Here is a 25,967-nt window from a genome sequence, read left to right as displayed (position 1 = left end):
AAAAAAAAAAAAAAAAAAAAAAAAAAAAAAAGGTGTAAATGGGGGTTGAATTGATATATGGAAAATGGAGAAATGGTGGCAGACATAACATATTTTCTGACTCAAGGAACTAACATTCTACTGACAAGGAAATATAACACGTAAACAGATATGTTAAGTGGTTATGTTAGAAACTTACAAATTATGCTTTTGGAGCTCAGAGGAGGAGTGCTTAAGTTGGCTTTGAGGTGGGAATAGGGAAGGTGAGTCGGGAATGCTTCCCAGAGGAGGTGTGACTCAAGGAAGGAATTTCAAAGACTGAGAGTTAGTCAGCCATAAGTCATCATCTACTTGACAAAATTTGACTTTTAAGAATGCCATATTAATACTGAAAATGTAGTGCTCATTGTATTTAAAACATTAATGGATTTGAAACATTAAAAATATGCTTGAGGATGTAAAAGTTAGTTTAAAAATTTTAACCATGGAATTGAATTTTCTGTAGGTGTTCAAAGCAATGAAAATCCCACAGATCCGAAATCCTTCTCTACCTCCTCCAGAAAAAATGTCTGAAGCCTATTCTGCAAAGATTGCTCTTTTTGGTGCTGGGCCTGCAAGTATAAGTTGTGCTTCTTTTTTGGCACGATTGGGCTACTCTGACATCACTATATTTGAAAAACAAGAATATGTTGGTGGTTTAAGGTAATGCCTAAGTTTATTTCATGTTTATAGTGTCAAAGATGATGGGGTAAAAACAATTATAAATAGTTGGTTCATAATCATATAGAAACTTCAGGCTCACAGATGGTATTTTGAATGTTCATTTTCCAAATGCTCATTTTAATTATGCTGTTCACTTTATATTTTGCAGTTGGCTTTAAGCAATATTAATTTAAGAATTTCTCTGTCTAGTTCTGTGAATTTAAGGCAAATCTCAGCAAAATATTTTTTTGGCTATAGGAACCAATAATATGACAAATTGTTTCATCCCTGTGAATCTTTCCTTTAATGGAGATATACCCGAAAATCATGGATATTAGAGATGGGGAAAATCTAGCTCCATAGTATATTGGACTGTTTATTTTGTTTTATACATAGACATGTTGTCCTCTTCACGTATTTTCAGTTTACCATCTCCTAAGTCTGCGTTTGATTACAATGTTATTAGAGTCTACTAGAAATATGCTACTTAAATATACATTTCTGCAGTTTTTATTCAATTAATGCCTAATTAATATTTGATAATAATCAGTATTATTATTGAAAGCTAGGATTCAGTCACATAGTCATTTTATTCCCACGAGAATTCATTTAATGAAATGGGAAACATTTGCTTTGTGTCAGTGACTTTCGGATGTCCAAACCAAGCTTAGAAAATAGGTGGATTTTGCTTTATTTAAAATAAGTAGAACCTCTATACTGGACATATATTACGTTTATGAACATAAAGAAATAAAACTTGGGCTGGCCCCGTGGCTCACTCAGGTGAGCTGCGGGTTCAGATCCTGTATAGGGATGCCCGGTGCGCTCACTGGCTGAGCGTGGTGTGGACCATACTGTGCAGAGGGTTGCGATCCCCTTATGGTAAAAAAAAAAAAAAAAAAGAAAAAAAAAAAAAAAAAAAAAAAGAAAAAAAAAAAAAAAAAAAAAAAGAAAAAAAAAAAAAAAAAAAAAAAGAAAAAAAAAAAAAAAAAAAAAAAGAAAAAAAAAAAAAAAAAAAAAAAGAAAAAAAAAAAAAAAAAAAAAAAGAAAAAAAAAAAAAAAAAAAAAAAGAAAAAAAAAAAAAAAAAAAAAAAGAAAAAAGAAAGAAAGAAAAAAGAAATAAAACTTGTTATAAATAGGGAGTGGATATTGCTTAATACATTTGATATAAAAATGAGAAAAAATGTGGGTGGTAAGTTAATAATATTGTTCAATTTATTGTTATTTTTCCTAAGTGTGTTATCTTGTGTCAAAAAACTGTGGATTCTAAAATACAACCATTTGGAATACTGTTTCTACACTTAACATTTAAATTTGTTATGGATACTGAACTATTCTTTAAGCAATAAATTTATCATGTCTAGTAATGAAAGAGAATAAATTTAATCAAGTCGTGACTAACATTTGTGATTTTTCTTATGCTTTCTAGAATCTATAAATATGTTAATTAATGTATAAATTTCAGTATTGGTCAAGAGAAAATATGCTAAGCTGAAGATAATATAAAATTATCTATTATTTGTATCATTGATATTAATATTTTTATATATTTATTGACATGTACATTGATATATAAGCTATCGTTAATATAAAAGTATTTGAATCATCAAGCAAAAATATTACATACTAGGAAGACACTTTAGATAGGATATGAAGCATAAATAACCTGAATGTCAAGAAATAATTATTTTTCTATATTGATGTTTTACCACTATGACTTTTAAGAGGTTACACATATTTTATGTTTTTTTTCCTAGAAAGTAAAATACCCTACATATTATTTTGCTGAAAGGTTTTAGATTATCTTTTTAACTGCATTTCACCACAGCTTTATTAATTAGGAAAAGCATAATCTATTAACAATATATGTATTAGCATTGTATGTTTTTTTCAATTATACACATCAGTGAATATGTGAGCTAATTTTAAAAATATGAACTTAATTGTCGTGGAGTTTGGTAGAGTAGGAGAAAATCTCTTTGCCCCTTAATTGCATTTTCACAGCAACCTAAGATGGAAACAGCCCCGTTTGTAATAATTCTGTTGCCAATTTTGGTAGAAGGTTATGGTTGTAAGCATTTCTCTTTTTTTAAAAAAATTTTTTAATTCAAATGCAGAATAGGCATTACTAAATCATATAAATTAGCACTAAACTTGTGTTTTTATATATTTGCTGAACATTTTCTAGTGGGATAGATGCTCCTGGATACATGACATAACAAAGCATTTTTTTGTTGTTTTTTAAAATATTTATTTTCTTGGGCCGGCCCGGTGGCGTACTGGATAAGTGCGCCGCTTGGGAAGCGCGGCGGTGCTCCCGCCCGAGGGTTCGGATCCCACATACAGACCAGTTCCCGCTCACTGGCTGAGCGAGGCGCGGGAGCAGCGCCGAGGGTTGCAATCCCGTTGCCGGTCCCCGGTCCGGTACGGGGGCAACACTGAGGGTTGCGATCCGTTGCCGGACACGGAAAAAGACAAAAGACAAAAAAATATATATATTTATTTTCTTTCTTTTGCCTTTGAGTTTTCCCAGAATCTAGGGACAATATGAAGTGTTTAATCAGTCTCATTTGTACGGTGCCATGGTAGAGGCATGTCACTGATTATAAAGACTGACACTGGAATTTAGCCAGAATTACAACCACAAAACTTTTCTGTTAATTTATTTTATCACTTACAAAGGCCTCTCATTCTCTTGTATCTTCAAAGTGGCTAAAAAAAGATTAAGTTACCTTTGTATTTGAAATCAATTGCTTAAAGAGGTGATGTCAAGTTTTATCTTTCCTTCTCTTTGCATCCAAACAGATTCTTTTATCCCTGGTGAATTAGTGTCACAACCACTTTTAAAAAAAATCACTACAGTCAGTGATAGATATCCAGACGTAATTCCTATTGCATTGAACACAATTGATCAATTATTTTTGATATTGGAACAAATTTGTAAAATAATCAGTAGTTATATTTTTCTCCTACCATGGCATTTTTTTTTAGGACATGAGTTTAAAAGGGTTAAAAGGGCTTGATATTAGGGTAACAGATAAGCAAAATGGTATTTAGAGATTATATGTATGCATGCACATATAGTATATACTTTCTGATGTTTTTCTTTTACTTAAAAATTAATATATATGAATTATAACATTTTTGTTAGGCAAGATAGGATAATGCTGTCCTTTGCCTTAGCTGTTTCAAAAGTTACAAGTTTTCATTATGTCTATAGCATTTCCTGTTGATTGGCAATAAAGAGAAATGGGATCTATATGAAATAGTTGTAGCAATAGGAAATATTTTAGAATGTGTGATACAGTGTACATTTAACGTCTAGTAGCAGTACAGTAATGAACCAAAACAAAGCTCTGTCAAAGTATGAGAATTGTGCTTTAAAAAGAATGGAAAGGAGTTGTTATAGGTAAATTCCATTACACGAAAGAAACATGAATATAGAAGAAAGACTATTTTTTTCCATGTTATCTCACATTCCACTGACTGTACTGAAGGATTTATGGTTGCCACAAGAAAATATTTCTTTCCGAATCTTATCTGTTGCTAAAAGAGCACAGATAGAAGAAGAAAAGCTTGTTTTCATAAGCACAACAAACTTTGGAAGGAATCCTTCTTATCAGATTCTGTCATCTGTCCTTTTCTTCTCTTTCTCACCACGCAGTCTTCAGGGGTAATCTCATTTACTCTCATGGTTTCAATTATCATCTATGTGCAAATTATTTTAAAATCTGTGACTTCCCTGAACTTTCTCTCTGTCCTGAGCAACAGACTCATACATGTGAATTCTGAACATCTCTTCCTAAGTCTCACCATACCAGCGTTGCTCTTCTTTTGAGTTTGCGATCTCAGGGGATGGCATCACTAAAAAAATATGGGAACAATCTCTAGTACTCTTCAGTATCCTGGTATTGTATTTTGTGAATACTTTTTAAGAGGTCTTCTCAACTCTCCAGCTCTGGTGTCCTTTACCTCACACTTCCTGTACCACTGCAGTAGCTTCCAAAAGGTTCTCTTGGCTTCCTGATATGCCTTTTCAAATCTATTCTTTTAGTTTCCAAATCTGATTATATCACTCTTGTACTTGAAATCTTTCAATAACTCCCCATAACCTAAGAGATAAAGGATCTGGCCTGGCACAGGAAGACCTCCATGACCTGATATTGACCTGTCTTCCTTCCTTTGTTCCTTCCTCCCTCCCTCCCTCCCTTCCTTCCTCAATATTTATTGATCACCTACTATGTGCTAGTCATTATTTCTGGCACTAGAGCTACAAAAGTGAACAAGGCAAAGTATCTGTTCTCATGGGGCTTATATTCTAGTGATGGGGAGTCAGACAATAAACAAACAATAAACCTAATAGAGAATATGTCAGGTGATGATAAATGTAGGGAGGGGGTATTAAGAATGGCAGTTCAGTGGTGTACCTCGTGTACTAAATTAGTGGATTTTCAAAAACATGCTTATAATCTAGTCTATGTAATAAATTACTTTCAAAAAGAAATATGTAATAATCAGTAATAATAATTAATTCAATCCTATAAAACAAAATTAACAATTACAAGAAAATCATTTTAGTATTAAAGATATAGTTCACACTGTCACTGTTTTCCATTTTAAACACAAATAAAAACTCCATGTGGTCACACAAAATGACAGAATTGAAGTAATTCATATTGTTTCATATGCTATCACTTTGTGAATTCTAAATCAGCTGTTCAGCTACTGGAACATATAGTATCACAGAGGTGGAGACACCCGCTACCTACAGGAGTTGGAATGAGGAATGCCTGTAACCGAATCAGTATGTGCCAGTGGCCACTGTTTAACTGGAGTTCTCCCAGCTAACTTCCCTGTAGAACACAGTGTTTATTACAAATGGGGAACAATTAGATAGGAGGAATACGTTCTGATGTTCTATTGCACAGGAGGGTGACTGTGGTAACAATTAAGTTTTGTATATTACCTAATAGTAAGAGGAGATGCTTTTGAATGTTTTCTCCACAAAGAAATGATAAATACATGAGGTAACATGATCCATTAACTACCCCAATCCGATTATGATGCAACTTATATATGTATCAAAACAACAGATTATACCCCATAAGTATGTAAAGTTACAATTTGTAAGTTAAAATCTTTATAAAAATATTGTTTACATATATATTACTGAGACTCTATAGCAACTATAGCTATTATGTAGAAGTTAGACCCAGCAAGGTTTTTTTTTTTTGGGCGGGGACATTGTTTAGAATATCACTGACACTGTCTAGAATTATCATCTCATGGAAATAATACGAAACAGGCTAATTTTAGTAAATTTTGTAATTGTTTTTAAATGGTCTAAAAACAGTGTCCCCCCCTCACTGCCTGCACCTGGGCCTGGCATGGTGCTGAAAAGGAAATAGAGTGTGAGGAGGAGATTTGGGGCTAGGGCAGCTGATGGCATGGGGTTATCTGAGGACCAGCGCTGACGGGGAGGGACCAAAGTTTAGTTTTAGGCATAATAAATTTGAGACACCTGTTAGACACCCAAATGGATATAAAAGTCCAGGATATAGATCTAAGGTAAAAATGTGAGAGTCATCACATATTGATGGCATTTAAAGCCCTAAGGGATTTCACCTACCTGATTATCTCATCCCACAATAAGTTTTTCCTCCTTTGAAACATTCTTGTTCACATTTGGTATTTTACGTTTGTCAAATATTGTACTGTGTATACGTGTGTATCTCCCATTTGTTTGCTGACCTCCTCTATTGGTGAATATAAATATGTCACATTTATAACAATCAATAATCACTTACCCACCTTCTGCCTACTTTATTCTGACCAAATCTAACTACATTTTTTTAGTATTTCACATTCCTCTTATTTCCTGTAAGAGATGCTAGGAAATGTGATTCTCGTATTTATTCCCTTAACACATGCACCATTTATTTAACACTGTGCTAAGTGTTGGCTATAGTGATTTCAGGGGATTATGAGGTTCCAAGCAGAGCTGCTGCAGCCTCGGCAGCCTGGCATTCCATTTGCCTCTGGTACCCGCTTTAACATTTAGATTTATACTGTGGTGGACCATGACTGCTCTTTCCTCCTTGCTCAGGTTTCTTCCTGCTGGGTTAAGTATAACCTTCTTTCTTTTTTTCTGCAGAACAGAAAAGTTGTTACTGCTCTTATAACCTGCTCCTTTTTTCTTCTTTCCCTAGTTTACAAAATATTTTTATGTACAATATTTACTTAAGTCTACAAATAATGTTCTCTCCTTTTACTTTAGGTTTTTTTAAAAATATATTTTTTATTTATTTTTGATTATACATATTTATGGGGTACAGAGTGACTATCAGTATTTGTGTACAGTATGTCATGATCAAATCAGTATTATTAGTGTGTTCATCACTACAAATCATAATCTTTCCTGTGTCTATTACCAAATTTCTCCTTAACCCCCTCCACCTCCACCTTTACTGCTTCTAGTGACCATAGATCTGTTTTCTCCTTCTGAAAGTTTGATGTGTTATTGTGGTCTTTCCTTCCTCCCTACCTCCTTCCCTCCCTTCCTTTCTCTCTCTTTCTCTTTCCCTCTTTCTTTACTCCCACTTATGAATGAGAACATGCGGTATTTCTCTTTCTGTGCCTGGCTTATTTCACTTAATATAATTTTCTCCAAGCTCATCCATGTTGCTGTGAATGGCAGCATTTTATTATTTTTATAGCTGAGTAGTATTCCATGGTGTATATATACATTTTCCTTATCCAGTCATCCATCGATGGACATTTAGGTTGGTTCCATGTCTTGGCTATTGTAAACAGAGCTGTGATGAACATGGGAATACAGGCATCTCTTTAACACAATGATTTCCATTCCTTTGTGTATATACCCAGCAGTGGGATTGCTGGATCATATGTAACCTGCTCTTTCAGAGTTATTTCTTAAATTAGAACTACTGGCCTGCCCTAGCACCATTTTTTTTCCCCTCTACTGCATATATTCTACTCAGATCCCATAAAAATCCCAGAGTAGGGCTTGCTTATAGGAAGGTGCTCAGCCTCACATTGTGTCTGCATATATTTAAGAAATTTCATCTTGCTGTAGTTGGTTTATTTGGCTGGAATTCTTTATTCACTGTCCATGATTTTTGCTTTCTTGTCCAGCCTTTTGAGGACCTGCATCAGTTCCCAATTTTAGTTCATATTTAATCTTTCTCCCACCAAGCCTCATGCCTGGAAGGTTGCGTGTCTGTCTGTGTCCACATACAACCTGTAATAGTTAAGAATCTTTCTGCTCAGCCTTTGAAGGCAAAGCCTTCTGTGGTATCCAGAGCATTTTAAGGACCCCTGAGGTAATGTGGCTCAAATTTATTCTTACATATAATCTTATATTCCTAACCAGATGGAAAATTCCTTTTGTGTAGATCCCTGACGTTATGCTGTTTAACACTTTGCATTTTCTATAACACTGAGCATGGTTCCTTGCTGATTGGATGGAATTAAATTGAATAATCAAGTTCTTAAGTTACCAAAGAATGAAAAGGTTGCATATGCACTTTGGCAGACATTGCGCTAGATAATATAGAAGATTCTTCTTCAACAGTTATTTATTTAATATACAGATTAATCTCTGTAATTCCTGGATGTATCTCTTTCATTGCATGTACCTTATTTCATTGCGTGAATTTGGTAAAATTTATCATCAAATCATTGCAGCTTACACTGTGCCTGGCACTTTATAAATGCCTGTTGAATAAACAGAATGAATGAATGAATTGGCATATATTCATGAACACATGTAGCCTTTCTATTGCTATAAAACATTGAAAAGTTATTTGAGCTTACCTTTAATTATCTAAACTATTATACTACTATGTAATAATAATACTATGAAATAATAGTACTATAGGTCTTGTGATCTTTTTTTTTTAAGTATAGGCAATGAACACTGGTATCAAATAGGGTTACTTTTTAATGACTGTATCCTTTCAGGATACTTATTGCTTTTACAAAAGGAGACTGTTTTACTTCTCCTGGTTTGCTGGTGAAAATGTTCTGTACATCACATGGAACTGATTCTATAATATTCTAAACAGCATGGTAATACAAAATTGTACATTTGAATCTCAAAAAGCTAGAGGTATATTTATGGAATATATGTGTTTGTATATGTGTGTGTGATGGAGTTTGGGTGTGTTGTCCCCTCCAAAACTCATGTGGAAATTTGATCTCCAATGTGGCAATGTTGGAAACTGATTGAGTCATGGGGGCAGATCCCTTATGAATGGATTAATGTTCTCCCTGGGGGAGGAGGGGTAGTGAGTTCTAGCTCTATTAGTTGCTCTATTAGTTCCCGTGAGACCTGATTGTTTAAAGCGCCCTGGCACACACACACACACACACACACTCTCTCTCTCTCTCTCTCTCTCTCTCTCTCTCTCTCTCTCTCGCTCTCGCTTCCTCTCGCCATGTGATCTGCTTATACCTGCCAGCTGCCTTCCTCTTTTCTGCCATGAGTAGAAGCAGCCTGAGGCCCGTGCCAGATGCAGCCGTTGCAGAATTGTAGGCCGAATAAACCAGTCTTCTTTATAAATTACCCAATTTCAGACAGCACAAAATGGACTAAAACAGTGTGTGATAAGAGTACTTCAAAAAGTTCATGGAAAAGTTGAATTACATGGTAATATGAATCCTTCCATGAACATTTTGAAGACTCTTCATATAAAAAAAGTTCACGGAAAAATTTGTATTATCTTTTAACTTTATTTACCACAAACTTTTTGAATTACCCTTGTATTAAACTCTATATATACTTTCTACTAATTTCTAGTTTTTAAGATTTTGTTATCTTAGGAATTTATAGAATTGTTATTAATTAAATCAACTAAATATATTACTGAAGTTAAAAGCATTGCAGTTGCTTTTGACCATTTTATATTTATTATTTTCCATTGTTGATAATTTATTTTTATTAATATCAGTTTCTACTGTAGCTTTATTCCATGTAATATTTTGCCATGCTAATAAAAATAAAAAATGTGGATGTCCTCACATTCAAATTATGTGACATATAAATACGCTAATACTGATCAGTAAAGACATGTGGCATTTTTTACGATTGGTAATTTTTCCACTAATGATTCTTCTTTTTTTTTAAGTACTTCTGAAATCCCTCAGTTCCGGCTGCCATATGATGTAGTGGATTTTGAGATTGAACTTATGAAGAACCTTGGTGTAAAGGTAAATGAAAAACATAACACTTATATGTGTGTTCCGCAAAAGGAAAGGAGTAAGCTGTACACTAAAGATTAGCAGCAAATGCCATACATTTTAAGAAAGAACAATTAAAAGCTACACCAGGCAGAAGCAGAAAGATGCTTCCCTTTGCTTAGGGCATTTGTCTGTCTACTGTCTGAATGCCACTAGTCTGGAAAAGGGCAATCAATAGTTCTCATCTGGCACGCCTGCATGTGATTAATTGTCTGTAAGAAACAAATTCTTACATTGCTTTAGGGGTTCAGTGCAGCTAATAGAAGGATTTGGTTTCTTCAGTCTTATTTTTTTCATGCAAGTTGTGTGCACTCTGACACATTAGTATTTCACAATTGGGAACATTATGTTTTAGAGAGGTTTATTTTATTTATTATATTCAACTTGTCAGTAGTGCTAATGTGATAATCCTTTCTCAGCATAAGTAGTAAATCAGTGGGGTAGAAAGCAACAGCTTTGTATTTGTCATAGTTTTGCAAAATAAATAGTGTTCTTTTAAAGATGGTCAAAAAATTGACATGCACTTTTAGAATATAGCTTTAGATATTCTGATTCTTTTCTATTAATTAAGAGTATTATGCTCTGGCTCTTCCCTTAAACATATTGCTATTTTTGTTCCACAAATGTTAATTTTCTGTAATAGACATAACACAATAGATTATTAGTAATGTACCATGATTTACATAATACACTCGGTAAGTATTTGCAGAGGATATTTTGAAAAATGATTAACAAACTACTGATGGCTGTTGCATTTACCAATGAAACTTGAAATTAGTCAAAGAAAGGGGAACTACTTAAAACAATTCTTCGTGCTTCACAATTATAATTACATTTTATTTTCAGAGTTCGGATGATGAAACATTTATATATAATCACTAAACAAAATGTCTGATAGCAAAAATGCAGTGCAGATGTGCACAATTTTATGAAAACCCAATATTCAAAATTACAATGTTCAAAATAGACAATTTAGGGGCAATTATTTACTTTACAAAAGTATATTCTGAAAAGCTCTTTAAGTATATTTCATCTTGAATTTGTTTTTACCTAAATCTCATTAAATAAGGAAATGATTATTTTTTTGAAATTTCAAACTAATTTATTTGGTGTAACTACAAATTGAAGATGAATTAGAAATTAATATAAGGCATTTCTAAATTTATCTTACAAGTAGTTGCAAGATTGAATTCAGTTTTTGAACTACCAGGTATATTGCATAAATTAGGGCATACCCAATACTCTTTTGAAAACTCACCAAGACATAATAGTAGGCAATGTACCTAGTGCCAGAAAATATACATTTTAGCTACAGTCATGCCACTTTCTAATTTTATAGTCAGATAGCCTTGTCAAAGTCAATTAATATTTTAGCCTTGGTCAACATATGTTCAGATGAAAAAGTAGCTACTACCATTTGTGTAAAATATAAACATCTATTTTTATATGCATAGAGAATTTCTGGAATGATGGAAGAGTCTGATAGGGCAGATTGCCTTTGGGGAGGTGTGGGAAGAATTTATCACCATTTTGTAATTTTAATTTTAAACCTTATGAATTTATTGTGTTATCGAGAAAAAAATTAGAACCTATCTTAAAGAGGAAGTTAATAATACTGTCTTGTCCATCTCAGGTTGTTTAAAGATGCAAAGGAGATAAAGAATTCAGGCTTGCTTTATGAACAATCAATTATATATACAATTCTGAGGAGAGACAGCAAAGAGATTCTTTTTCACTTTGGGGACTTGTATCTGTTGATGAGAGATACTCTTGCTGATCTGTCAATATTAGCCATAGGAGGGTACATTTTTAAAAAGTTGTCTACACTTGTTACCTCCTTTTCCTTATCACCCAGATTCTTCTTACAATCTGCCTTCTGTCTGTCCATCTCAGCTAACATTATATATTTCAAAGTCAGCAGTAATTTCCTGGCAGTGAGAAGAACTTTTCTCTGGGTTCATACTCTAAGACTCCTGTGCAGCATATGGCACATAAATTCTCTTAGATGAGTATATGTGTGCATTTATATTTTGCTTTCATTGTCTAGCATTGTCTTGTTTATTCTTCTACTTTTTCTTTTTCTTTCTAATAAGATTGTTTCATTTATTTAACAAATAATTATTCAGAATTTACTTTTGCCAAGTAATGTGCCAAATACTAGAACCGTCTAGAATCATCCTTCTTTTGAACTCCAGTCCTGTATTCTTAGTACTTTAATAAACATATCTATCATACAAATAATATAAACTAATCATTTCTAGAATCAAGTTCAGTTCATCATCTCTACTCGCAACTCTCATTTAGCTGCATTTCCTGTTGAATAATTTCAATTTATTTCATATCAAATACACAATTAGTTCTTGTTAGCTCTAAGATGAATTTTTCAAGCCAAATATCATGTTACAAGAAAATAATGAGAATTCTATCTTTTATTTGTGCATTATATATTTTTTTCTTACACTATTTCAATGGCTGGAATCTTTAGTATGTTAAAAAAAGAGTGATTGTAAAATACATAGCCTTTTTTTCTTGTCTAAGAGATAGCATTTTTAATCATATTGAATAAATATTTTATTTTTCTACTCTTAGATTGCCAAATTTTATTAAGCTTTAAAAATATTTTAATAAAGAAAAGGTCTTAAAATTCTCAATTGCCCTTTTAAAAAACTTATGTTCACTTTATATGTTGAATTATATTAATTTTTGCATTTCTGGAATATATCAATTTTTGCATCATGTTTTATTTTTTCTGTACCTGTACACCAGATTTGTTTTGTTAGTATTTAAAATTTTTGTTTCATTCACCTACTTATGTGATGAGTATTAAAACTGGAAGTATGGCAGGGAATAGTCAAATGCCGTTGCTACCCTTATAGAGTTACAAATCTACAGAGCCTATTTTGTTTTGTATTGCTTTATTTATGTTTATTTGTTGTCTTAGTTAGTCTTGGTAATAGATTTATACTAGTCTGATAAAAATAAACATTCAGGCATTTCATTATTTTATTATTGATAAGAATATTGTCTTGAGACTTATCTTTTTTACTTAATTAAAAAGTTTGGTCCTTCTGACCTCAAAGCCTTTTTATAAGAGACAGAAATTTGACCATTTTTCTTTATGTCTTCCATGGTTATTAATCTTTTCTACCTTTTTTACCCTCAGGTCAATTTTCCCAATATATATTTTGTTAGAAAAATTTTGTTTCATTGAGACTTTTGAATTTATTAGTATTTATTTAAACATATTATTCCAGTACACAATAAAAATATTTCATCTGTACCTGTAATTATATTTGCTTTTTCATCTCTAAACCTACTTTGTGTTTCTTAGCTTTTTTTCTTAATAAGACTAGTTTGTGTTTTCTGTAGTTGATGTATTCTTTAAAAGAACTGGTTCTCGAAGTTTAATGTTTTCTTATTAATTGCTGACTATATCTTAATTAACTTTCCCCCTGCTATTCTTATTTGTTGTTTTTTTAACTTCTTGAGTTGTATATTTGCTTAATTTTCATTTTATAGGTTGAATAATGAAAACATTTAAGGTTATTCATTTTTCTCAGAATAAACCTTTGTCAGCATCCATGTGTTTTCATTACTTTATTATTATTCTTGAGTTATTGTGGTTTTGTTTTTCCCATTTAGATGATAGTTGTTCAGGATAATATTTTTATTTGCTTATGTGTTTTTGAGATAGAATTCAATTTTTCTTTTCTCACTTCACTTATCAGCAGGATATGCAGTTTTTAATTTATCAAGTGCACTCAATTGATTTCACATCAAAGGATAATTTCTAGTGTAATGAAAGTATTTATTCTTTAGGAGAAGTAGCCTCTTAGGTGTTATATTTTATAAAAGCTTTTAATTTTATAATAAATATTCTAATATAGACCCCTGCAAATTATTTTTAACTTAAGGTGGACTTTAATAGAATCTCCTGTGATATTTGTGTGAGACTGTTACTAATTGTATTGATTAAGTACTCTTTTTAAATTTGTTATGTAAGTTAGAATATAGGTAGACATTAATATTTCTGTTTTGTAGTCTTTATAATATTTCTAATTTTCCAAAATTAAAAGCATAAAATCTGTAGAAAGATACTGCATTTTTCTATACATATTTAAAATATATATATATTCACCATTTCCCAAAATAATTTGTTAGAATTCTATTTTGATTAAATTTAGTTTGCAATTGCTATGCATTTCATCTGCTTCATAATTTGAGACAAAATATCTGACAGAGATCACTTTCTTGATAACCTCTCTATATCATCTTTTTTTGCATTGTGGTTATTTGAAACAAGAATTTTCATTATTATAGGATAGTACTGGAAAGTGAACGTAAGATCATATCATATTTCTACTAGAATGTGAGAAACATGTCTGTTAATAGCTAACAAAATAATTTTTTCTCTAAAGGAAGCTAAGTATTATTTTCAAAATTATTCCATTTTATTTTCTATCTTAGAGCTTTTGGAAATATTTGGTGTATTTAACCAAATTTTTTATCAAAAAAATGTGAAGACCTTGTACACTGTTATCTGTATATTTTTATAATGAGTATAACATGTTTTATTTGAAGAGTTTCACCCCCCAAAATTTGTAAGCCTTTATCCTACATAATAAATATCATTACATATATGAATATATATTATTTATAGATTAAAAAAAAAAGACTTTCCATCAAATCCCAGTGTGGATATTAGATGGAACTTTGGCTCAGGGTCTGTGAAATTCAGAACTTCTATTGGACTAAAGTAGTTACTATTACATTGAACTTGAAGTGGAGTGAATTTTTATCTGAATTAGCTAGGAAATGTCTAATCACATGTTATTAAAGTCATGAGAGGAAGGTAGAATATATACTATAATCCATATGTAAGAAAACACAAGCAAAATGCCCACCATGTGATTTTTCTAGCATTATATCTATTTAACAAATAATGTTGAGATTTCATAACATCTCAGCCACAGGAATGTTTTTGATGTTTGTAGTTGTCTTATAACACCAGTTTTATATATCTCAGCTCAATTTCCCAAGGCAAAATATAAGCTAAGTTTTAACTTTTTTTTTTTTCTTGGTCAAAGAATCTTCCTTCTAGTTCTTTCTGACTGAGAGTGGGTTATTTATTGCATGGCAAATGTTCAGGGGTTGAGGCTTTTAGGAAAGGTAAATTTGAATAGATTCCCAATCACAGAGCATGAAGCATCTTGGTGCCTGTATCTCCACTGAACGTTGTTTTATCGTTCGTTTCTCATTTGGAGCTGCCGCCCAGTGGTTATCCTCCATCTTTCCCACAGTGCCTGTCCACAACAAAGTCTTACTGGTCTCAGTCAGGTGTGGAAGATGGCTCACACTGTTACATGTAAGAGAACTGAACACATATATTGTTTCAGCCTTTATTGTTTTCTTAAAGCAACCAAAATTTATTTAGGATTATTTACATCCTAAATAATATGGAATTCCTATTCTACCATTTACTTCTCCAAACTCATTGAGGAAGGGTTCTTAGTTAAGTATTCCATGCACGTTAGCTACAATTACTGTTTCTCAAGTAAAAGTTGTTTTTCCTCTATGACTCAGCTTAGAGACTTGTTTTTTAGGAACATTGCCTTCAGAACCCAGAGAAATCTACCAGGCATTGTGTTTCCTTCTTTATTTTGGGGAATGCAAGATGCAGCTATTTGTCTTTTACTTTAGAGGGGATATACTAACACATACCTAACAACTGTATCTCTAAACTTAACTCCGGTGGTGAGTCCCTGATTGTAGGGTTCTTTTTCCCCCCTCCGGAGTACAGGTATCTACACAGTCTCGAGCAGACTGGTCACCTCTTTCTCATGCTGTCCAATCTGCATGATGTCGTCAGTGTAATGGATCACTCTGATGTTCTGTGGGATGTCCCGATTGCTTCAGGTTACATAGATTATTACAGAAGAGAGTCGACATCTCCCTCAGGCAAAACTATAAATGAATATTCATACTTATATTCTGTGAATGTGAACTGTTTTTGGTCTCTTTTCTAATTGGAATGTAAAAAGTATGCATTCACCAAATTGATGGCCACATGCAGTGTACCCTTGGCCTTATAAATCTGCTCTAGCAATAATATCACATCTGTCACAGAAACTGCAGTCAGGGCTACTCTTTAGTTAAGCATGCTGTAGTTTACAGGCATCCTCCAAGAATCAACTGGTCGCCAGGAGCCAGACTGGTGAATTGAACGGAAATATGACAGAGACCACTACCATCACTCCATATCCCATCTGCACCCAGGATGATACTGTCTGATTTACCTCTTGGCAGAGTGTTCAGATGTTTTCATGTGGCCTTTCCAATTCTTATAGCTATTGTAGCTCTTACTTCACAGACCAGAGACCCAATGTGGGGATTACTTCAAATGACAGGTGTATGTAACAATTTCAGTTATGTTCTTGGAGACTAGGAGAATGATCACTGACAGGGCTGGTGGTCTCAGTGGGCCCACTGTGAACCAGTGCTTAGTCAGGCTCCATTTTTTACCTTGCCCCATAGGTCCTCACTGTTCTGTTTCCTTTCCAGGTATCAATGTCAGTGAAAAATCTGTAGTCCAGTGTCCTTGAAATGTCTGATTATTCCCTTTTCCCAGTGCACAGTTGCCTGGGTAAATGATCATAGTTCCTGTTAGGAAAGGACTAGGGGAATCATGACAGTATTTACTTGCCAGGATGTTGCAGGGTCCTCCTCCTAGGGACCCAGCCACCTCTTCAGTCAGCACTTTCCAGATCTGAAAACTGACTCATAGCTGGGAACTGAGCAATAGTATTGGGACTTTTAATAAGGGTGACTGCCCCCTGCCTCTTGACTTTGTTCATCCTTCCTGGACAGCGTCTCCTATCACAATTCTATCCATTCATTTTAAAGACGCTACTGAAATCTCACTTCCTCTCTGCGTTCTCATTCTTCTGACCTTAGTGAGAATGAATCTCTCCATCCTCTGGACTCCCAGACACATGTGGTGATCATACTCTGTTGTAGATGATGTTTATTTATATGGATGGGTCTTTTGCCTCTACATCACCATACATTGAGGCAGGAACTTCCCATTTATCATTTTATTTTTCAAAAGTGCCTGCATAGTGCTTTGAACATATAAGCAAGCTATGAAAATTTACTGACTTGACTTTAATTACACTGGGTTTTCTTCTGCATTTAGCCCTTAAATAAAACAGGTTAGTGTTCTATTTATGTATTGTTTTGTATATGTAAGCCTATATACTAAAAGACAAAAATATTTCCACACATTATATGTGGAATTTTATAGATTTTTTTGACTGAATTTCCATTCTTTTTGATGTTAAACATCAAGATTTTAATTAATCAGATGCCAAAGTATTATTATTTAAAATGTATTTTCTTACAGATAATGTGTGGTAAAAGCCTTTCAGTGAATGAAATGACTCTTAGCACTTTGAAAGAAGAAGGCTACAAAGCTGCTTTCATTGGAATAGGTAAGTGTTTTACTTTTAAATATTTTTATTTATACTTTTTAAAAATTTATTGACAGTCTTCAGAAGAATGAATGCCTTCAGACATTTTCATGATGGAAGTTGTATTTGTTTAGGGAAAAACAGAGAAATTATTGGCCATAAAAAATAACTAAATTTTGATTTTATAGCTAGCTGTGCTGCCTCAACCTTCATTGTGGATAGACTTTGCCAAGACAGCTTTTTATTTTCCCATTCTCTCACCACACGGTTGTCACCAGTGGAGATCTCTATGAAGCAAAATGTTTTCATGTCATGCCGTAGAAGCTCAAATCTGTCTAGATGCTGGTATTAGTCCATCTTCTGTTGCTTATAACAGAATACTTAAACCTGAGTAATTTATAAAGAAATTGAATTTACTGCTTATAGTTTCAGAGGTTAGGAAGTCCATGGTCCGGGGGCATGTCTAGTGAGGGCCTTCTTCTGGGTGGGAACTCGTTACAGAGTCCTGTGATGACCAGAGTATCACCTGGTGAGAATGGAAAGAGCAAGAGCTCTCCCATGTGTTCTCCTTGTATAGCTACCAGTCCACACCCATGATAACTCACTGCCATCAACCCATTACTCCATGAAGGGATTAATCCTTTCATGACAGCACAGTCCTCACAATCTAATAACCTCCCAAAGGCTGTGCCTTTCAAATACTGTAATCGGATTTCCCACTCTGTTAACAGTGTCAAAATGGTGATTAAATTTCCAATATATGAACTTTTGGGGGACAAATTTAACCCATAGCAATGCCATAGCTTTCTTTTAATGATAAAACAGTTGAGTAAATTGATAATGAAGGACAGAATTGGCTCTTTATTGTTTTCTATTCACTTTTTGGAATTTTCTGAAGAATTTTCTTATTTAGTTGAATTTTAAAGATGTTCAGTCACAGTTCTGAGAGTCCCATGGACAATGGATAGCTGCTGAGGTGCTTAATGTGTACTGTGGTTCCATATTTTGCCTAAATATCCCATGGAGATAGCTTTTTAACATTTTATTCTTTAATTTATTGTGTACTGGGAGACCAAACAGTTGATTTACTTTGCTCTTTGTTGCATCAACTGTGTAATACAAGCTGAATATGTTAAATTGTTACTCATTTTTAATATAAGTCCAGACCTAATGTCTCTTCTGAAGTTCACACTCTTTGAATATAGATATCTAAATAATAAATCTACATAGAGATGAAAACTTTTCTTGTCTTTTTTAATGATCACACACTGGATAATATTTGTTTTGGAGCTGTCCTTTTTTATTGTATTTCTGGAGTAAAATCATCATTAATCCTTCTTTGCTTACTAACTTTTTCTTATCAGAATGCCACATATTATCTTACTAGATAATTCTACCAAATCTAAGACCATTTCTGTCACCCCCTTTATTTAGATAAAAAATTGTGGAGAGGAAAATATATTTGCACTCTCTCCTATCTCCTAAATGTCTGTATTTGAACTTCCTCTTAGAAACTTGCAAGTGCCATTCAGAATTTCCCTGTATTTTCTTCATTTAAGTATAATAATCATTGTGCATATCAAGAATAGGAAGGAGAAAAGGTCTGGTGTTTTCCCTGGGTTCCATTTTTAAAGGGGCTATACCTGACTTTGGTTTTACTTTTCAATATTGCATTTGTATTGAGAATTTAATGTAAAGGAGCTATAGCTAGAAAGTATATCCTACTAATATCTGCAATGTTGGATCAGTGAGGCCCTATTACTCTCAACAAATACATGTTCAAAAATTTTGGACAACATAAGTGGAAAATTTAGTCAGGCATTAGGTTTAAAATATTGGTGATGATATCAAATAATTATTTGAAATTCACCATTGTATTTTCCTTCAGCAGCTGTACCTGAAAGGTAGGTTTTCCATTATTGGAGTAGTATGTATCTCTATGAACTTTGTCTTGAAAGAATCTCTGTACATGAAGAAATAGGGGCCAAATGAATAAACAATACATTAAAATATCTCCAAATTAGTTGCATAAGAAAGCAAAGTATTACAAAAATTTAGAACAATTAGATGGTTTATCACTGAGGAGTTCCAGCCATAAGAGACACCTTCTATCTGAAAAAACTGTGTCAACTTTAAAAAAAAAAACATTCTGTTAAGTCCCCTTACTTAGTTATTTGAGAATGCTACACCTGTTCACAGTACAGTGGCCTCCATTTGACTCTGCACTGAGGTGTGAATACATTTAAAGTGGAGAGCCTTTTCATATTCATGTTGCTGTGCATTTTCATGCTGAGAAGTCAGTCTTATGACATTTTGGTGTAGTGATGTGAGCAATGCAGTTATGTCCTATTTCAGTATTTTGTATGAAATATATACAAGAAAGTTTGATCTCATCAAAAAAAAAAAAAACAGGAAGCTTCAATCTGAGGAAGACAAGTAGTCTATCCTCTAGGAAACATTCGTTTGACATTCTTGATTGTCGATTTGGGAGCTTATGACCTTTCTGTAACCATATAACTGTCTGTTACTTGGACAGCCTCACATTCTTACATGCTTTTGTCCATTGACCTTGCTTCTATATTATAATTAAACTTCACTCTTATTTTATCTACCTTTCTCACTGAGTTTGGAAGATTAAATAGTAGAAGAGAAATTCCGTATTATTTAGGATATACGTTTTGCTGCTTTAAGGAAACAATAGAGGCTGAAACAATATATGTGTTTAGTTCTCTCATATATGTAGCAGTGTGAGCCATCTTCCATATCTGATGTCTGTCTTTGGCCTATGGGTGGTCATCACATCCTTGCTAACAGAAGTGGGAAAGAAAAAAGCTTATGACCCAGGAGTTGCTCATATCTCATTGTGTATGTAACCTGGTCATATAAGCATACCTGGCAGCAAAGGATGCTGGGAGCCTTTAGCTGGGTGGACATATTCCCCATTAAACGTCTAGCATTACAGAGAAGGGGAATAATAGATATTGAAGGAGGAGACAAATAAAGGTCTCTGCCACAGGTGTGCATTATCATTAATATTTGACACATGAGATCAATAAAGCAGGTAGCAGCAAAGAAAATGCTGTCAGGACTTAGTGCTTACATATTGGTTTCATAGGTAGCTTAATGAAAATGGAAATACTTTCTCTTTTGGTAGTCGGGAATGCCACAGTTATAGATCTCCTGTATTTATAATTACTGTCTTATTATATGTTAGTTTGTCCAAAAGAGAAATAACTTTATTAAATGTGATTAAGACAAACAATAAACTCATTATATTAATATGTTAATATCAATATATTAATATTCATTAATATATTTTTAATATTGTGTGTGATATTGCTGGTGAAAAGTCTCTCACTTTCATATTTTTCCCTGACTAATGCTAACAGAGTCCATTAAGGAAATTATCTCATTATTCGTACATCATTGTGAGTCTTAAAGAATTATTTCTCTTTACTCATGTGAGGTTTAGTTTCTTCTAAGTAGTGAGATAAAGCCCTGTGTCGTCTTCAAAACTGGACTGAGTTTTCTTTGCAATAATTGGGATTTTTTTCAAAGACACTAAAATTTTGGTATTTTTACTGAAATAAAATCGTCTGCAGTGTATTACTGTCAGTTAGAACATTTACTATAAAACACTTTTTTCAAAATATTGAATGGCTCTCTGGCTGGTATTGAAATCAATATAATGAGTTGCAAGTATTTTTTTTAATTTTACAAAAAACGAACAGAAAATAATATAAAGGAAAATATCAAAGTGTGTTGCACATGGTTAGGGTGTCATTTTGTGAAAATGTTTTGCAGTTGTGTGTGTTTGTTTTTAATGTGTGCTTGCACATGCACACTACATTATATATAAAATTTATATTTAAAATGTGGCTTTATAGTCAATGTTTGATAGCTCCTGCTACACAGTGTAAGGACCCTGAGGTACTAATCACCTTTTTCCCATAGTACACCCAACCCTATCAGTAAGTAGCTATTACATGCATTAAATAAGTATTCAATGACACAGTGTTCCTGGTACTGTGCTAAAAATTAAAAATATAAAGTAATCTGAATTCAGTGTTCAAATTGGGTTAGGAAAATCATAAGAGATTCAAACAATCATTGGGCAATTTGAGGAATGGGATATGGTGAGGGTGAGCTGGGCCTAGTTTTTCTTTCTTTTTGAGTTCTTTGGTTGATTCTATCCTAGAGCCCAGTTTAAGAACTACTATTCTAGATGGCTGAAGAGCTGGACCCTTAGTCTTTGCTTCAAAGGAGCCCTTTTCTTCTCTTCTCTCTGATTGTCCATCTTCTGATAGTTTTCCTCTCACATTCTCACAAAACACAGTAATGCTGAAAAGGCTACACAAGCATGTAAGGGAAAGGACATCCACTCAGACACCCTCAGATAACTGATAAAACTTCATGTATTCATCTGACAAGGTTTTTTTCCTGAATTTTTGTTTTTAAAATGTGGAAGAAGAAAAGGTTAGAGGGGAAACCACAATACATCCATTATGACAGTCACAGTAGACAATATGGAGCAGCTGCAGGCAGATATTGTAGAGATGAGTAGTCACTGTTTCACCACCAAATGCTTTCCTTGTACCTACCCACGGACTTCTCTTGAATTCACTTCTTGGCGTCACCACTCCCCTCCCTTAATGCTGTTGGACCACTGCTGTAGCCTCCTCTGTTGTCTCTTTGGCCACCATTATCCACACAACAGATCGAGTGATCTTGGTAAAATCAGATCTGATTGTGTCATTCCCTAATTGTAACCCTCCCAGAGCTCCCTGTTTCCTTCTGAAAGAAGAAAAGACGCCTTAAATGAAGCTTTCAAGGCTCTTCATGATTTGGTCACAGCTTATGTCTCTAGTCGCTTTCCCGTTAAATCATGTGCATTCTGAACTGTTCTCAGTTTTACCTCATCTCAACTTTTTACCTCAATTTTTGGGTATGAGTCTAGAACTGTCTTTATTTTCATTTTCAGGTTTTTAACTTAGATCTTTTTTCTACTTGATGCAGTTCTCTTTACTTGGAATGATCCACTCCCTACCTTCCTTCCCTCTTTAGCTGGATAAATGAAGCCTGTTCCTCATTTCCCACCCGTATCCCCTTTGTTACTGTACAGGACATTTTGGATGTCCAAACTGGACTTTGTACTTTATTATAGCATTTAATTCCCTGTATTATAATTGGCTGGTTACATGTTTGTTTCGACAAGTAGAAGTTAAGCTCTTACAGGCTGAAGATTCTATCTACCTTATTCATTGATAGATCCTCTGTGCCTAGCTAGCAAAGTGCTAAAAATACTCTATAAGTATTTTTTAGTCATTAATTGTTAATACAACTGTTTTGACTATTTGCTGAAATAAATTTATAGGATTTTAAATATGTTGGCAATTTTGGAGTATTGTAACATTGACCAAACCCAGGAGGAAATACATTTTACATTATTTTAAGGTCGGTATTATACTATTAATGAAATAAACCATTAGAAGTAGTGATATTAGCTCTAGTGGTATTGGTAGTAGTTGCACTAATAGCTAATATGATTCCATGATCAATTATTAATATAATCTATCTCATTAACTATTAAAATGGCTGCTGAGGTGAATATTATTAGCAGTTTTATGGATAAGAAAATTAAGACTAGGAAAGGCAAAAGAAAGCTAGTAAATGGCAACTAAAACATGGAAAATTAGTTTTATAGAGAAGGCAGGAAAACTTTAACAGATGTAAAAGTCCATACGTTAACGTAAAAGGCTGGTAAAGACACAATGACTGTGAGCTGATGACACCTGCCTACCTTGTAACATACCACTTAAGATTCTTGAACATGGTGACCTTATACTCTGGAAGAATTAGTTTTTATATTTAGATTCACTTTTCTCCTTGTTACCACCAGTTTTTTTTTCAGTTATTCTCATATTTTTAAAATATTTTTTTTAATGTGAAGATCCCCAAATATTATTAACAGCCAAAGAAGAGATAATTACAATTAAGAAACTCCATTGAGAGTTTGTGGTATTAAATTTGCTACAGTGTGGCCTTTAGTTAAATCTCTTGTGCCTTCTTAGAGCCAGAATTCTTCTCAGTAAAAGTTATTCTTAATTAGCTTCTTAATCAGGAATTTCTTAATTTTATATAATCATGTATACTTTCTATTTATTTAGAAGAAAATGCAATAAAGTTTTTAGACAATCCTCTTTACTTCTGTCCCCAGATAAAAACTGAAGTTTTTTACTTAGTGTCCATAATTGTGAAAAGAATTATTTAAAAATAATAAACCTGACTTAATTGTAAGCCAAAAATAGTTATGAATATTTTGCCAATCCACTTATTATTATTATTTGTAATATTGTTTAATCTAGTGTCACTTGTAAGTGTTTGGATATAATTGTGAAATGGCTCCCAAGAATTCTGAAATGAGGAAAATTAGAATTCCAGCTGAGAGTTCTTTAAATCTTTACTTTATGAGTTTAAGCAAAGCCCCCAGAAGAAGATAAAATAGATAGAGGGCAATTATTCTTTTATCCTATTAACATATCTATGGAAAGTGCTATTAATCTGCCGAAGCAGGAAGTAGGGGCTAGTCACCTTTAGAAGTACAGAAGGAAAAAATCTGAGGCAGTGTTGGCAGTGTCTCTTTAAAGGAGCCTGGAGCAATGGGCGTGAAGGTCTTTGAGCCTGTATCACAAGATACACAGGTCAGTCCATTTGAAGGATGTCTAGATCTCCTTGTTCTGATTCCAAGCTCACCAAGCTGCCACCACGATTGTTTGATTACAGGAAATGGAGCTAATCATGCCAGTAAGAGTAATCCTGGTCCCTTTGATGTTTACCTTTGTTGCCCCAAATCATTCTGCTTCTCCTAGTAATATGATACTCTTAATAAATGCTTCAAATATTTTTAGTGGCTGTTCACTGCATTCAGAATAAGTCACATGGTCTCAGTATCACTTCCAGCAGGCTGCAATAGCTTTCTGAATCTACCCCTTTAGCCTTAAATCTACCACTTTATAGACTTTTATTAAACATCTAGCCATTCTTCAAAAGGTGTACTTTCCCAACGTTGTACCTTGGCTCGTCCAGCTGAGATAAGTATTTATTCTGTGTTCATATATAGTGAAACGTTTTATGTGTTATCTACAGGAATGAATATAGCTTTCCTTTTATTGCTTTTGGTTATGTGTAGATATTCCCTCCCCTACCCACACACAGACACAGTGTATTAAAAACCTGTGAGAGTGGGGATTTGTTTTTTCTTTCTATTCCACAATTTCAGCAAATTTCTTGATATATAGTACAACATCAGTAAACTTTTTCGAAGTAAAATAATTGGAAGAAGAAAAAGAACAGAGAACCAGTGGAAGAAATAAAAAGCTGTGTACTAACTTCTTCAGAAATTTTGGGACTGTACTTGATCATCTAGACTTTTAAAATTCAGGGATCTTTCTAAAAATCCTTTTATTTTATTTATTTTTTGACAAAATGCAAAGGCATGTTTATTGGTTCAGATGAACTACTCAAAGGCATTATGGGAGTATGGAGAAAAATCAAGTGTGGAAGGAAGAAAAGTTCTGAAGGTGAGTGGAAATTGCTATTTTACATAGGTGCTAAGGAGAGTCTCACTTGTAAGACACTGAGCAGAAGGAAGAGAAAACAACTATATGGACAGCTGGAAGCAAAACAGGGATCACAACCCTCGGTGTTGCTCCCGCGCCTCGCTCAGCCAGTGAGCGGGAACCGGTCTGTATGTGGGATCCGAACCCTCGGGCGGGAGCGCCGCCACGCTTCCCAAGCGGCGCACTATCCAGTGCGCCACTGGGCCGGCCCTCAAAGGCATTCTTAAGTCATTTTTACATTTATGCCTTATCGTTATGTATTACAGTACTATGCTAAATATTGGGTATTTTATTTGAGGATTTTGGGTTAATTATTGAAGGTAGTATTATTTGCTGAGGGTTTTTAGTAAGAATTTTATGATGAGGAGGAGGATAAAAGAATTTTTTAAAAAAAACTATTAGCTTTTTCTACTAGTAGAAGTCCTTTAATATTGCAGATGATCAGTAAATATCTGTCAGATTAATTAATTATAATCTGTATATTTCTTCCACATCAAAGCAAGTCAAAAAGGAGGTAATTTATTTAGCAAGGTTATTTTTAAATATTCTATAGCCCATGTTATTTTTATGTAAAACACTTTTATAAAAAAGCTTAAACTATATTTTTAAATATTGAACGTTTTTATGTTCTTTTGATTTCTTTAGATGAAGACATGGAGGAATACCAATTATATTTCTCTATATATATTTTATGGAATAAAGGTACATTTCACTTATGGTAGTTGCCTGAATTAAAAAAAGAAAAAAAATTATTTTTAGTTTTTTCATTGTTTAAGCACTAATTTTCTTTTAGTAGTTCCCAATGGCTAATTAACTCTTAAAAAGCAGTTGATAAAAGAATTGGAAAATAACCGAACTAAGCAAAATGTTTTTTTCAACTGCAGTTTATGGCTGCCAGTTAAATTTTTCACGAGAGAAAATTACCATTTGAACCTGG

The 25,967-nt window shown here is 33.5% G+C and overlaps 1 protein-coding gene across 1 annotated transcript in view; it reads left to right on the top strand.

Annotated features, from left to right (window-relative positions):
* Nucleotides 1–25,967, top strand: part of LOC103596022 (dihydropyrimidine dehydrogenase [NADP(+)]-like) — a 94,752-nt gene that overhangs the window by 43,820 nt on the left and 24,965 nt on the right. Inside the window, exons 4-6 of the mRNA XM_008579577.1 lie at nucleotides 485–681; nucleotides 9,831–9,912; nucleotides 17,345–17,432. Of these exons, the coding sequence (XP_008577799.1) occupies nucleotides 485–681; nucleotides 9,831–9,912; nucleotides 17,345–17,432 (367 nt within the window). The remainder of the gene's footprint in view (nucleotides 1–484; nucleotides 682–9,830; nucleotides 9,913–17,344; nucleotides 17,433–25,967) is intronic.

Source organism: Galeopterus variegatus, unplaced genomic scaffold (assembly GCF_000696425.1).
Source record: "Galeopterus variegatus unplaced genomic scaffold, G_variegatus-3.0.2 Scaffold1914, whole genome shotgun sequence".
Classification (NCBI taxonomy): domain Eukaryota; kingdom Metazoa; phylum Chordata; class Mammalia; order Dermoptera; family Cynocephalidae; genus Galeopterus; species Galeopterus variegatus.
The sequence above is the reverse complement of the archived record's forward strand: the minus strand, read 5'-3'. Positions and strand labels throughout refer to the sequence as shown.